At 45.7% G+C, this 15,460-nt stretch overlaps 1 protein-coding gene across 3 annotated transcripts in view; it reads right to left on the reverse strand.

The window, feature by feature from the left end:
- The window catches only part of REEP1 (receptor accessory protein 1), a 102,186-nt gene that overhangs the window by 25,465 nt on the left and 61,261 nt on the right, over positions 1-15,460 (reverse strand). For 2 of the 3 annotated variants that reach the window (XM_048849190.2, XM_048849189.2), the window contains one exon: positions 12,493-12,661. In XM_048849190.2, the coding sequence (XP_048705147.1) occupies positions 12,493-12,661 (169 nt within the window). Of the gene's footprint in view, positions 1-3,923; positions 3,960-12,492; positions 12,662-15,460 lie in introns of all 3 variants that reach the window. The other variant, XM_048849191.2, reaches the window with a different exon arrangement.

A 15,460-nucleotide genomic window follows, 5' to 3' on the forward strand; every position in this document is an offset into this window, starting at 1 on the left:
AATGTAAAAGGAAACAGCATCCTGTCTGGCAAGAACTCACTTATCAATACTGGGATGTGAAATCCTCACTTCTGTATTGTTTTGTCATTATAGTTCCCACTTTGCTCTGATGAAGTGAGCTGTAGCTCACGAAAGCTCATGCTCAAATAAATTGGTTAGTCTCTAAGGTGCCACAAGTACTCCTTTTCTTTTTGCGAATACAGACTAACACGGCTGTTCCTCTGAAACCTGTCACTTTGCTCTTGTTTGTCTGTATAATCTCTGTCTGGTTCTGTGATTGTTCCTGTCTGCTGTATAATTAATTTTGCTGGGTGTAAACTAATTAAGGTGGTGGGATATAATTGGTTACATAATCATGTTACAATATGTTAGGATTGGTTAGTTAAATTTCAGGAAAATGATTGGTTAAGGTATAGCTAAGCAGAACTCAAGTTTTACTATATAATCTGTAGTCAATGAGGAAGTGAGGGGGTGTGGGTGTGGGGGGGAGTGGGGGTGGTTGTGGGAGATGGGAACAGGGAATGGGGGTAAGGAAATTGCAATCATGTTTTGCTAAAGGGGGAAATGGGAACAGGGAATGGGGGTAAGGAAATTGGAATAATGTTTTGCTAAGGGCAGGAATGGGAACAGGGACACAGGTGTAAGGCTCTGTGGTGTCAGAGCTGGGAAGGAGGACACTAAGGAAGAAAACTGGAATCATGCTTGCTGGAAGTTCACCCCAATAAACATCGAATTGTTTGCACCTTTGGACTTCGGGTATTGTTGCTCTCTGTTCATGCGAGAAGGATCAGGGAAGTAAGTGGGTGAAGGAATAAGCCCCCTAACATCTCAAAAATCCCTTTGCAGTCCATGGAGAGCTCCATCACAGCACCTCCCTGTATCCCAATCAACATTTCACGTGGCATCAGGGGCCGCATCCCTACTGCACACCAGGGGACATTAAGTACAACCAGAGCTTCAAATACACTGAGCCGTGAGAGCCACGATGTAGTATGTGTAACTATAATGGACATGAATGTTACTTCCCATTCTTTAAGCTCTGTTCCAAAAATTTGTTAAGGTTTTAATGCAGTGGTTCCCAAACTAGGGGTGCCGCTTGCTCAGGGAAACTCCCTGGTGGGCCGGGCTGGTTTGTTTACCTGCAGCGTCCGCAGCTTCAGCCAATCACAGCTCCCACTGGTCGCGGTTCGCCGTTCTCGGCCTCTGGAGGCTGCGGGAAGTGGCGCGGGCCAAGGGATGTGCTGACTGCCCTTCCCGCAGCCCCTATTGGCCTGGAGCGGCAAACCGCAGCCAGTGGGAGCCGCGATCGGCCAAACCTGCGGACGCGGCAGGTAAACAAACTGGCCTGGCCCACCAGGGGTTTTCCCTGAACAAGCGGCACCCCTAGTTTGGGAACCACTGTTTTAATGTGTTTGCTTTTAACTTGCACAGAATTTTTTTGAAGTGTTTTTTGTTATTCAATAAAACTCTGTCGTTTGGAAAATAAGTCATCCTTTATTAGTTTCCAACGTATGCTGCAGAATGGCTGGTCACATTGAAAGCACCCACCCTCTTGTGATTGTACACTTTGACACAACTCAGAGGTGCAGAGACAGACACAGTGTGATAATCATAAATGTGCAGCAAGCATCACAAAATGAATAGGTGCATTGAAACGGTTATAGCCATAGACGTGCACCAAGCACCACACAATGCCTAACAGGCCCTCAAACTGCAGAGCTAGGTAGAGCGCAGTGCATCACCACACATCAATGTGGCTCACTATTAAAATGCTCTTTAAAGCCTCCCTGAGCCATACAGCTCTGCATTGAGCTCTTCCGATATCCCTTGTGTCTGGCTGTTCACACTCAGCAGACTGCTGCTCCATCTCTGCTCTCCACCCTGGCAGCACCTTTTCCCCCTTTGCGTCAATCTACCAAAAGCGCATTCAGCTGTCATTCTGCACCAGCTGGGCCAATTGTTGAATCTTTCCTTGGTGCTGCCAAGGTGGCCTGCGTACGGGAATAAGGGGTTGGTTGGATCCCTATTGGCATTTCAGCATCACCAATGGGATTCTGCCGGTCGGGAAGCAATATCCCTGGTTTTAGCGTTCTGAACAGTCCTGTGTTCTTAAGATGTGAGCATCATGTCCCTTTCCTGACCAGCCAACACTGCAGTCGGTGAAACGTCTCTGGTGATCCACCAGCACTTGAATAACCGCAGAATGGTAGCCATTTCTGTTGACGTACTATGTGGCAAGGTGGTCTGGTGCCAAAACAGGAATATACATGCTGTCTATCGCGCCACTGCAGTTCGGGAACCCCACTGCTGCAAATCCATTCATTATACCCTGCTGCAAATCCATTCATTATACCCTGCACATTGCCTTGAGTCACAGCCCTGCATAGCAGGAGACGATTAATGGCCCTGCACATTTGCATGACAACAGCCCTCACAGTGCATTTTCCGACTCCAAAATGATTTCCCACTGGTAGCAATCCAGGGTTGCAAGTTTCCATAGTGCAATTGCCACTCGCTTCTCCACTGTCAGTGCAGCTCTCATTCTGGTGTCCCTGTGCTGGAGATCCAGGAACGTGGCCTTGCACATCCGTACATTCTGCAGCCACTGCTCGTCATCCCAAACCTGCATTCCAATGCGAGCCCACCAGTCAGTGCTCATTTCTCAGGCCCAGAAGTGGCACGCTGCCATTTCCAGCTGCTCCGTGACCACCACCACCAACCCTGAATTGGTTCTCGCCACGTCCAACAGCAATCTGACCTCTAGGAAATCATCATGTTCCCCACGGCACTTCTGTGGTTTTGCAAATACTAGAGGACCATGCGTCCTGTGCTCACAATGTTCATGATAACTGTGCAAAGCTGAGCAGGCTCCATGCTTCTGTCAGAGATGCCGTACAGCAACAGGTCCCACGCAGGTTCATGGTATTTTCAAAATAAGTGCAAAAATTATGGGATAAAGATGGCACGACAGGGTAGAAACTTGACCCTGCAGTCCCAGTGAACCCTGTCCAACTCATTTCTGTCCCACCATGCTTTGCCAAAACTTCCCAAAAAGTCAGTGAGCTGAATGGCGGCAAGTTGCACCCTGGGATGCCTAACCATGGTGCACCACATTGCGCATCGACAGAAACACTCCTACTGAGTACACGCAGCGCTGACGCAAGAAGCAAAGTTTGCATGTGCACAAGGACTAAAGTAACTGTGGCGGCTTTATGCCAACGTAACTTGTGGCGGCAAAAGTTTGTAGTGTAGACATGCCCTGAGAGGTGGTATCTAGGTTGGCATTCTTCCATTGACCTAGCAGTGTCTAAACCAGAACTTAGGTCAGCTTAACAACGTCACAGGGGGGTGAAATTTTCCACAGCCCTGAGCGATGTAGTGAGGTCAATCTAAGTTTTAGGTATAGACCAGGTCTATGTTAGAGAAATCTGTACTGGTGTAAATGCATCTACGTAGTGACATCTGTGCAAACGCCTAGTGTAGACACACTGTACCAGTGCAAGACGAGGCTGGGACTGGTGTGATGTACCCTGGTAATTTTCTCTTGCTTAGTCACAATCGCAGCAGAGCAAGCCCTGTTTTACATTGGCACAATGCATCTATGCTGGGGATTTGCACTGGTGAAGCAACAGTGGCACAAAACTCCCCAATATCCACAGGGCTGAAGTCAAAGCACTCCACAGCCTCTGTAATGCAGGTCAGTGAGTGAAAGAAAGAGCTCACGGAAATGCATGGTTAGCAACGAAACACACACAGCGCAGCCCCGAGTCTCGTTTTTCAGTTACAAACTCATTCATTGTTGCCCCAGCCTTTATTCAGTTGTCCTCTTTGTTAAGAAAGCCAGGGAGCAAGAATAAAAACAGCAAGACATCGCAGGTGAATGCAGCCGTGCGCACAAGGGATGCGTGGAATCCAGCACTCACCTCTGAGGATTCGGCACACCGAACAACATGAGCACACTGAAAGAGGAGCCGAACATTAAGAATCAATCGTGCTGCATCAACAGTAACACTTAGAAAGCACTTAACTTTTCTTCTCAAGCTCTGTACAATCATGACTCAGTCTTGTGAGGTAGATAAGTGTTACCATCTCCATGTAACAATGGGGGGACAGACACAGAGATGTTAAATGCTTTACTGAAGGCCACTGCAGATAGGGAGTGGTAGAGCAGGGGTTAGGTACAGAAGTTCCAAGCTCCCAGTCCTGTGCTCAGACCACTGGATAACACTGCCCTCTGACAAGCCTTTAATAGTCTCTGTAAGACTGAATAAGCCACCCTGCACACAACGTGTGGAGGTTATATGAGAATAACCACACAGCTCCATAATGTAGGGTTTGTATCCATACAGATCTATTTAATTCAATAGATTTACAGAGGAGTTATGTTGGAAGCATTGGTTTAGTCATTCACCCAGCTTCTGAGCATTACATCAGAATGGTCATTACTATCACTACAAATCAGACATGGACAGAGTGTCAAAATCTTTCTCTCACAAGGACTCAACAGGCTGTACTTCAGTGGTGTTACACTTGGGATGGAAATGGTCCAGGGAGTTCTACAGAACCCTTCAGTCCCAAAGCACTGGTAACTCACAAGTTGTGACCTTCACCTGCAGGCAAGTGGCACCTGTCTTTTAAAACATCTGAGAAATTGCTCCCAGTCTGGTCCTTACCATGTATGCCCCCAACTGATCCCTACACATGGAGAAGAGAAACATTGACACTAAGAGGAAATGGCTTTTGCAAAGCAAGGTTTGATCCATCGAGCCATCTGATCACTGAGGGCCTGATTCTTGTTTCAAACCGGCACACTCAAGTCAATGTCAGTGTAAAACCAGTGTAAAAGAGAGGTGCCGGAGACTCATAAGAACATAAGAATGGCCCTACTGGGTCAGACCAAAGGTCCATCTAGCCCAGTATCCTGTCTTCCGACAGTGGCCAGTGCCAGGTGCCCCAGAAGGAATGAACAGAACAGGTAATCATCAAGTGATCCATCTCCTGTCGCTCATTCAGCTTCTGGCAAACAGAGGCTAGGGACTCCATTCCTGCCCATCCTGGCTAATAGCCATTGATGGACCTATCCTCCATGAATTTATCTAGTTCTTTTTTGAACCCAGTTATGGTATTGGCCTTCACAACATCCTCTGGCAAGGAGTTCCACAGGTTGACTGTGCATTGTGTGAAGAAATACTTCCTTTTATTTGTTTTAAACCTGCTGCCTATTAATTTCGTTTTGTGACCCCTAGTTGTTGTGTTATGAGAAGTAGTAAACAACACGTCCTTATCTACTTTCTCTACACCAGTCATGATTTTATAGACCTCAATGACATCTCACCTTTTCCAAGCTGAAAAGTCCCAGTCTTATTAATCTCTCCTCATTCGGAAGCCATTCCATACCCCTAATGAATACTCCATGAGGTCTGCTAGGGACTTTGCTATCGATTTTACACAGAAGGCAGTCAGGTACTACAGTGAAGGGGGGCAAGATGAAACTCTATGGGATAGATAGATTAGATCAGAACCAAGCCCTAAACTCAATTCCTAAGGCTCTGCTTAACTCACCATGCTGCTGTCCAAAAAAGAAATAGCAGGAAGAGTGAAAGACAGCAGTTCTGATCTCACTTACAGATAATCCCTTCAAGGGGGTTTATTTTCCCAATATGTATCTTAGTTCATGTAATAGACATATTTTGCCTCCCACCCCCACCCCCATCATATGTTCACTCCCAGAGTCGTTGTGGTTAGTAGATGCATCGAAGTTTGGGAACACCCAAATGACCAATTTGTCATGCACTTAGCATCTGCTCTGCAAATCCTTAGTTTGAGAAGTTATAAGAAAACCCCAGTCTGGCCCTGATTCTCCACTTTGTAGAGCCGTGGCAGCCTCAGGGAGCCGGCTGCATCTTCCCAGTTCAGGGCCACCTGGCCTCAGCACAAAGTTAGAGCGGAAAGAGTCCTGCTCTAACTTACATTGCTGGTGCTAGGACTCTTCTGCCAAAGAGATCCGGTCGTGAGCTCGACCATGCTCCCAGCCCAACCCCGACGTGCCTCTTTTTACTGGGGCAAGGGGCTGACAAAGGATACACCCCGGAATAAATGTACTGACCGAAGCAGATACGTGTCATGACTTCAATGGGACCTCCGCGCTGGAACACAGTTACTCCCCAGCCTAGGGGCTAAACTGTCAGGTGACTGCGGGCAACGTCACATGTAGCTGCGCTGTGCCAGAAGGAGAGCAGGTAACGGGCTGTGGCTCTCGGCCTCACCACCCATTTTCAGGGAGCAGCTTTCTTCCCCCCTGCATCCAGCCACTTACTCTGGCCAACGAGAGGGGAAGGGGGATGAAGTCAGTCCTTCGGTGGGGAGTACCAGGGGAAACACCCCTGCTTGGGTGAATTATCCCTCCCCACAGCCAGTCACCATCGGAGCAGGGCCAACTAGGTGAGCGAGGGAGGCTGGACTCTCCCTTATTGCCCCGAGTGGCTGGGAGAGTCTAGCCCTAAGGCTGTGTCTACACTACAAGAGCTACAGTGACACAGCTGCAGCTACACTGCTTCAGGGCTGTAGCGCAGACGCTTACCACAGCGAAGGAAGCGGGGTTTCCACCACTGCAGGAAATTTACCCCATTGAGAGGCAGTAGCAAGATCAATGGAAGAAATCTTCCGTCAGCCCAGTCCCGGCCCCGCACCCGAGGTCCTAGTTGCAGGACCCACACCCAGGGCTCTGCTTCTGCCCCCCAGCCTCAGCCCCCTTACCCGCTGTCCACATCGCCACCCCTCAAGCCACGGCCCAGTCCTGGTCCGAGCTCTGGGGAGAAGGGGTGCAGACAGGGGCAAGGGGGGTGCAAGGTAAAATTTTTGGGGACCACTGGCTTTCAGCACCCCTGCTGTAAAAAGTGTTCCAGTGCCCCCAAGCGATGCAGCTACATCAACCTAAGTTTTAGGTGTAGACCAAACCTAAGTGTACGTCTACACTGCAACATAAGCCCACGGTTCAAACTCAGGCTCAAGCCAATCTCCCTTCCATCTACACACAAATCACGGTAATCTGGGGCTCAGGCCCAGTCCAGGATCTATCGGGGTGGAGGGTCTGAACCTGAGTCAAGCTGTGCCCCAGGGTTTAAGTCCTCTTTTCTTTGCAGTGTAGATACAGCCCCGCTGGACTCATGCTCTGGGAGTCTACCAAAAGTATCCCATGGTGCCATGGACCGACTTTATTTGTCCTCTGGACTGTCAAGTTTTCCCACACTGCACCACGGACAAAGCGCTAGAGTGGCCATGTTTTGTGAGGGCACTAAGAAGTCTGGGATATGGGTGGTTGGACTTGAGCCCGCATAACACACCACAGACACTGGAGCCCCAGGTTAGGACCCAGGTTTCAACAATTCCTAACCAGAGGTTACAAATGAGGTTACAAACCCAGGGTCAGCGAACTCGAGTTCTACTAACACTGGGCTTAGATTGCAATGTAGACACTCCCCTCTCCCGCAGGGTCCCGGAGTACAAGCTCCAGCCTGAGCCCAAATGCCTACGCTGCAATTTTACAGCCACATAGCCTGAGCCCTGTGAGCCTGGGTCAGCTGACACAGGCCAGCCGTGGGCTGTGTAGACACACCCTGGGCGTCTATGGCATTGGGCCCTCAGTGCCTTAGTGATGCACGGAGCCATTTGCATTACTAATAAACTGCAGAAAATTATTTAGCAGCCACCTCATCACTGAAGCAACATAAAGCTGGTTTAAACCAATTGCCTGTTGATCCATGAGTAATGTAGGCAAAAGGCAGACGGTGCTAAGCCGAGGAAACAAGGTAAAGGTTTTAGAAAGACTAACCATGATGGGGTGTGTTCCCCACACTTGCTAGACAGGGATAACGTAGGCCAGGTGGGCCAATTAACCTATTAGGCCGCAAGCTGGGGGATATTTACAGGGAGAGGAGAGTCCTAATTAAGGGAAGCAGGAAGCTCACCTGTGGAGCAACAGAAGGGATGTCTATAAAACCAGGGAGCTGGTAGCAGAAAATGGGTAGTAGGACCTCTCTCTGGGATATGGGAGGGAAAGGGGTTTGAACCGAAAAGGAAGGGTTTCTCGAGCAGACCCAGGATATAGGGGTTTAGCTAGGGCCTGGGATAGGCAAGGTGAGCACTCCAGTGTGGGAGGCAGGAAGGTTTGGGGTAGTACAGACCTCAGCTGCAGGAGATAGGGCCCCTGGACTGGAACCCAATGTGGGGGGAGGCCTGGGTTCCCCTACCAGCCACTGAATGAGTTAGTGGTACAACTGGGGCAGTGATCTTGAAGGCTGTCTGGGACCATTCATCCCAGTCACTGAGGGAATCACTTAGCCAGGGCAGTGGACTTCAGGATTGCCTAGGACCACAGGAGCTGACTTTCAGCTTTCCCTGGGGGTGCTCCACCGCTGCTCTGAGGCCCTGCCCCAAGACCCCACCCTTGCTCTGTTTCTTCCTGTCCCTCCCCTGAGGCTCTGCCTCTTCCTGCCCCCTCCCCCAAGTGCTCCATGCCCTTGCTCTGCCTCTTCCCCCCCATGCTCCTCTGCATCCCCCCAGTGCCTCCTGCCTGCCACCGAACAGCTGATTGGTCCTGTTGGGCAGGAAGTGCTAGAGGGAGGGGAGAAGCTGATTGGTGGGGCCCATAGAACAGCTGATTGTTGGGTGGCTGGTGGGTGCTCACTATTTTTTTCTCTGGGTGCTCCAGCCTTGGAGCACCCATGGAGTTGGTGCCTATGCCTGGAACGCTGTGGAGGCTGTTGATAGTACCTGGGAAAGGGAGGACTACAGAACCTGGGAAGGGCTGATGGCCTGGCAGAGCTAATGGCTGGATGCAGCCAGAAGGAGGCACTACGGTGGTGAGTAGAGCACCCCATGACACTAACACATGGCTTTCTCGAGAGAGAGAGAGAATTTTCCTCCCACGTGTAAAATAGGAATTTGGATGGGCCATGGACTCTGAGACCTTGTGACAAGATGGAATGTTGTTACTAGCAACAGAGAGAGTGGTTCAGGAACAACACAAACTCTCCTCCAGAAACTCTCTCCAAAAACTGGAACTGATCCCAAAGGGAAACTTCTGGGTGGGGGGAGTTAATTGCATATTTCATTATTTTCAATCACTGGAGTAAAATGCATATAAGTACCTAGCTAAGATATTTATCATAGTGTCTGAGCACCTTGCAATCTTTAACATTTGTCTTCACAACACCTCTGGAAAATGCTACTATCCCCATTTGACAGATGCACTGAGGCACAGAGACACTAAGGCCCAGATCCTTAAAAGGTATTTAGGCACCTAACTCCTATTAAGAGCAAGGATCCTAAATCCGTTTGAGGAGCTGGGCCTATATGGCTTACCCAAGGTCACATAGGAAGTCTGTGGTGGAGGAAGAACTTGAACGAAGGTCTCTCAAGTTCTAGGCTTGTGCCTGAACAACTAGATTTCCTCTTTTGCAAATGCAGGACCCAGTACTATATGTCAGGCTGGAATAACTCTCTTCACAAAGCAGGAGTTCCACTTACAGAAGCCTAGCAATGCTGAGTCCCAGTTGTTACAATATGTTAGCATGGGCCAGGATTTCTGTAAATCCTCTTGGAGCTGTAGGAGATTTGTGGCTGTCCCCTATAATCTAGCTACTGTTGTCACTGTAACAGTCTGGCAGGTTCTCAGACCCTTTACAGGAATGCAAAGCCTTTCAGCTGAGTTGTCCTGTCCAGTACTGTGCAGAGAGGCAGAGATACTTTTGCTGATTCCTTCTGATGTCTGAGCAGCTGAGTCCTCTTAGCTCTAATGCAGCAGTATAAAAAGGTGTACAAGAAATGTTTCTGTGAGGTAGAGGGCACCACTGACACCATGGATATATTTGTGTGTTGTTAATTTGTAAGGCAAACTCCAGGAACGAGGGCAGTTTGGACTGTATCTAGTGTGAGTGCACTCTGGTTGCAGTAGGGTGGGAAGTCCAGCTGCTTACCCCTGTCCATGGCTCTCCAGACATGGTACTGCTTGACTGGCAAATCTCTCTCACTTGCACACATACACTGTTCACAAATTTTATTACAAAATATCAAATCACACACAATTCACCTGGATCCTTGATTTTGCGAGGGACTCTGAACTCAGCCCAGCTTTGCTGAATGGTTCATGAACAGTTTGGTTAACCATGGCCCAGCTTTGGAAGAGCCGAGGTCAATGTCTGCCGTCAGTGTGAAACCAGGCCAAAATCAGCAAGAACAAAACACAAGGGCTGGTCTGCTCACAAGATCAAACAAATATCTAAAGCAGGTTTATTGGTTATTTTGGTGGAAGTCTGCATGTGAACACTTATTTTTGATTAAGAATGTCCTATTTTGTTATGAACCCTCTTATTTCAGATTGCGAGTGTCCTGTTAATAAAACAAAATATGACACACAAATTGGAGCCAAGTGTGTTCACACACAAACTTGCACTGGAATAATACAAGTGTGAATTAAAAGCAATTTTATCATTTTGGTGTAGGTTTGTGTATAGACAAACCTTTACAAATGGGGGGGATGAAAAAACATCACCAGATATCCTTGCAATTTATAACCTTAAGAATTTGTAAGGTGCTCAAATATGATGATAGTGGTAACCACGGAACAGACATTACCGGTAGATCCCAGGACTCAAAGCAAAGCTTGAGAGGTGCAAATTCACATAAATCTGAAACCCAGCAAACCTTTACACAGACCCCCACCAGGAATTGAAACTGCTAGATTTCAAACAACTCTACTTTTTACTTCACTGACCAGCCTCCAAATGCTGACAAACCTGCTGCTTTCCAGAAGAACCTAACCTCTCCCCAGAATCAAGCAGGGCAGTTACAGGAGTTTTGGTCTGAGGGTGTTACAGAAGAGTTCTGGAAAACATTGTCTGGGACAATCTACTAACTAACAAGCTTTCAGATTAATTTATCTGAAATTTATCTGCTCAAGCCACACATTTTGGATCTGGGCCCACAAAGCTTTTCACACCTGAACTTGCAAAAATCTTTATAATGAAATCTCTCCCTCTACTGACCTCCACACTTTTCTGACAAAGCAAAATTTGTGCTGCTTTTCTGCTTTTGTCCTCCCAGAAGCTGAATCCAATCAAATATATTTCAGAGGCAATTGCTCCTATTCCTCTCCCTTCCCCCACACTTACGGGACATCCCTCATAAATAGCTTTCAAATCTCAGCATCTATCCTTACACATACATTGATAGGGGTTTTATTCATGAGCTGTCTGTCTATAGTGCAGTATCTTAAAATATGACTGTCATAATATCTACTGTACATTTCAGTGGTGATTCAAGAGGACAGGCAGGGTAGGCACTGGTGCACCTAATTCACACAAAATACACACCATGGCATGGGTATAATTTTCAAAATTAGGTGACGTAGAAGCGTAAGGCTCCTAATTTTCTTTTGAAAATGGGACTAAGTCTCACTGAAAGTCATTGGGACTTAAGCTCTTGAGTTACATCTGAAAATGGGACTTGTGCATAAGTCACTTACGGACTTTTGAAGATTTTACCCTACACTCTTTACTCCTTACAATAAATGGACTCTGAGTGTCAATTTCACCCACCCACATTCAGCAGTCACCGGACTCCACTGGTACATGAGAGCTGTCAGCTCAGCCTGTTTGTCCTGATTGACACAATCTTGTGGCAGGATTGTTTTGTCTATGTGCAATTGTAAGCCACTGTTAATGTGTATCATACATCCTGCTCTGTGCTGCCCTGCAGAGGATGAGAATCTGCTGCAGCCCCAGGGCCTGACTCCTTAGAACAGTGGTTCTCAACCAGGGGTACACATACCCCTTGGGGTTGGTAGAGGTCTATCAGGGGTACATCAACTCACCTAGATATTTGCCTAGTTTTACAACAGGCTACATAAAAAGCACTAGCGAAGTTAATACAAACTAAAATTTCATACAGACAATGACTTGTTTATTCTGCTCTATATACTGAAATATAAGTACAATATTTATATTCCAATTGATTCATTTTTACCATATAATTATAAAATAAGAAAGTAAGAAATTTTTCAATAATAGCGTGCTGTGACACTTGTATTTTTAGCTCTGATTTTGTAAGCAAGTAATTTTTAAGTGAACTGTAACTTGTGATAAGCAAGACACATCAGACTCCTGAAGCGGGTACGGGAGTCTGGAAAGGTTGAGAGCCAATGCATTAGTTCAAGCTGTTGAAACTCTTCTTCTCTGGAAGTTTAAGGTTCAATCCTTGGTGTCTGCCAGAATGTTGGCCATCACACAGCAATCTTGCTCCCTCCTTTAATTACCCTGACCCTAAGCTTCAATGGTGTGCTGCTATCCTGTGAATGTAAGCATTGCAACGTCTATGTATCTCCATGTCCTTGTACCAGTGCTTCCTGCATTCCGCTGTTGCTCCACTTTGAGGATCAGTGAGTGGAGAAAAAACATCAGAAAATACAAGACTGAGGAAAATGCTGAGACTTACCTGAGCTGCCCGTGCTTTCTGACGCACTTCTGGATGTTTTGGGCTTGCTCTGTTTGCTGCTTGTTCGTACAGTGACTGGAGGAGGTACAGGGCTGCTGCTGTCTCCTCGAATGGTTGAGAGATCCTGCATGCTAAAGCTCCTGAGTCTCTCAGACAGAGCCCCTTGTCCCTGGTCAAACAAACAATACACACAAGTCAGAGTCCATGACACATTTTAAGCTCCCCTCCTTCTAAGACCTTGTCTACACTACAGGTTACTTTGAGAAACGTAAGTTATACATTGCTCAGGGTTGTGGATTATTCACACTCCTGGTCAGTTATACCAACCTAAGTGCTGGTGTAGACAGCCCTATGTCAGCAGGAGAGCTGCTACCACCTCTGACGGAGGGAGGAGTTATTAAGTTGACGGGAGATCTCTCTCCCCTCAGGCTTGCTGCAGCCTTTTAAAGGGGACACATGGGCCAGGTCTACACTATGTCAGAAAGGGGTCCAAAAAAAAAAAAAAGACACACCTAATTGATGTAGCTATGCCAACAAAACCTGCCATGCAGACACAGCTATACCCGCAAGACAGTCCTTTTGTCTGTAGAGCTAAGTCACTCAAGGAGGTGGTTTAACTATACTGGCAAAAAAGCTCCTTATGTCAGTATAAGATGATATTATAGCTATAACAGCAAAGCCTTTCTTGTGTAGACTAGCCTATATACTGTGCTCTTCCTAGGAGATTTTACTTTTGTTCTTTCTTGTTTATCTTGTTCTAAAACAAAAGGGCATTTTAGATAGATGGTGTATGCTGTGTTTCTTGAGTGGTGACAATACCATGGACACAGATCTTTCCCTCTGCTGGTTTTTCATCTTGACAACCATGCCAGAACAGAAGTAATTTAAAAATCCAATCTTCCCCACTTCACTCTCCTATCTTCCCCGTGACTGGATGCCTAAATCCTTTCTTCCGCTTTCCTTCCTGTCTCTGGGCCACTCTCAGAAGCTACCTTTATTATTGCAACCAAGTGATAGATTCATTTGGTCTAGAACTAAGGAGATGAGTGGCTTTATTTTTAATACACGCTACACCACAGTAGTGCCATCTAATCAATGGTCCCATGGAGAGCTTCCGAACAAAGAAATGAGGTATGAATATAATCTGTGTGTCCATTATATTTGTCTATAACTGTTATAACTGCAGTGTGGTTATAATGTGGCACTGCGATGAAATCTGTGCTGAATGTGCTTGAGACAAGGTGGGTGAGGTAACATCTTTTATTGGACCCACTTCTGTCAGTAAAAGAGACAAGCTTTCGAACTACACAGAGCTCTTCTTCCGGCACCTAAAACTTGTCGCTTTCACAAACAGAAGTTGGTCCAATAAAAGATTTCTCACCCACCTTGTGTGTCTCATATTCTGGGACCAACCCGGCTACAACAACACAGCAAACAACCACTGAATGTGCTTGACTTTCTTGCTGATAAAGTAAAGCATGCTTGTTTCTTTATTTTCCTTCTCTTTAGGGTAAGGAATAAAGAACAAGCATTACTATTCATAGACTCTCTAGCAAGGTTTATTACTGAGCCATATGGAAGGATGCTTATCACAAACACAATGGCAAAATGTTAAAATTCCTGCTATTTCTTGAAAAAGTTATATCCAAAACATTGGGGGGGGGGGATCCTATGAATTGTCATAGCTCAATTGAAGTCGATGGAGCTATCACAGTTTACACAAGTTGAGGATTTGGCCCATGGATTTCCAGCTCATTTCCCCCACCTTTTCACTGTCACTCTTTATAGGAAAATCTTGCCTTCTCAGCAGTCTATGGGTAAAATTTCACCATTTCATCACCGATCTTTGCTGTTTGCCTGCCAACATTTCTGTCTGAGCCCAATTAGCAAAATGGCATGACTTTGACTACAGCAGAATTTGAACATTTTCAAAGTGAAACAACACATTTTCTTCCACAAACTGAGAAATGTCATTACTGGTCAAATATGTGAATTTTCATGAATACGCATGAACATCTGGTTTCACATGCACACTTTTGCAAGGCCAATATGTAGTTTTGTGCAGTTCTAGTTAAATTTGCAGTAAAAGTCTGTTATGCAGTAATAAGGTTTGTTATCCAGTAATAAGACTTGACATATAGTAGCAATATTTATTAAACAGCAAAATAAAATAATAATAATAATAAATAAAAAAATTTGTAGTAACTGGCTTTACTGTACAGCAAGATATTGTTACATACATCAGAAAAGACATTTTGACTCATGACTGGCTCAAAACAGTCCCATGATGAGTCAAGAAATTTATGTTCTTTCCTGCCTTAGGCCTTGATCCTAAAACCCCTATGAATGTGCTTAACTTTACACAACTGAGTAGTCCCAGGGATTTCAATGCATCATATGCATATGTGATTGCGAGATCCAGAATCTAAATCCCTACATATAATAAATTCTCTTTAGTTTTGAAAACTAAAAAAATAGTACAAAAGACCACAGAGATATTTAGCTTTAAAAGTTACTGATTAGATACATCACATGCTAAGTTTCTCTAAACTTTGCAACTATTAATATCTGCAGAACTGAACATCAACATTCACAACCCTAAGAGGCAAATATTGACCAAGATAAATTCATCTTGAAGGATAAGAAATCTTGATGTTACTCAAAACAAGAAGTCAGGATATGTATTGTTACATACATTCTGAATGTCTTCATCTGAAATATCTGGAAATATCTTTATTATGGCAATTCATTTTTAAATCTGTAACTTTTAAAAAAATAACCTTTTAATGGGAGATGAATTTAGAGGCCTGAAGAAAAAATGCTGCATTTGAAGCCAATGAGACTCTTCATAGGAGAAACATTAATTCATGTGCACAAGTAAACTTAAAATGGCCTCAATGTTTGAAACAATTTTTGTTAAAAAATAAAATCAGAAATGGGCCAATAACTTCTTTAGCCAGGTCTGATT

This window comes from Caretta caretta, chromosome 4 (assembly GCF_965140235.1).
Source record: "Caretta caretta isolate rCarCar2 chromosome 4, rCarCar1.hap1, whole genome shotgun sequence".
NCBI classification, from domain to species: domain Eukaryota; kingdom Metazoa; phylum Chordata; order Testudines; family Cheloniidae; genus Caretta; species Caretta caretta.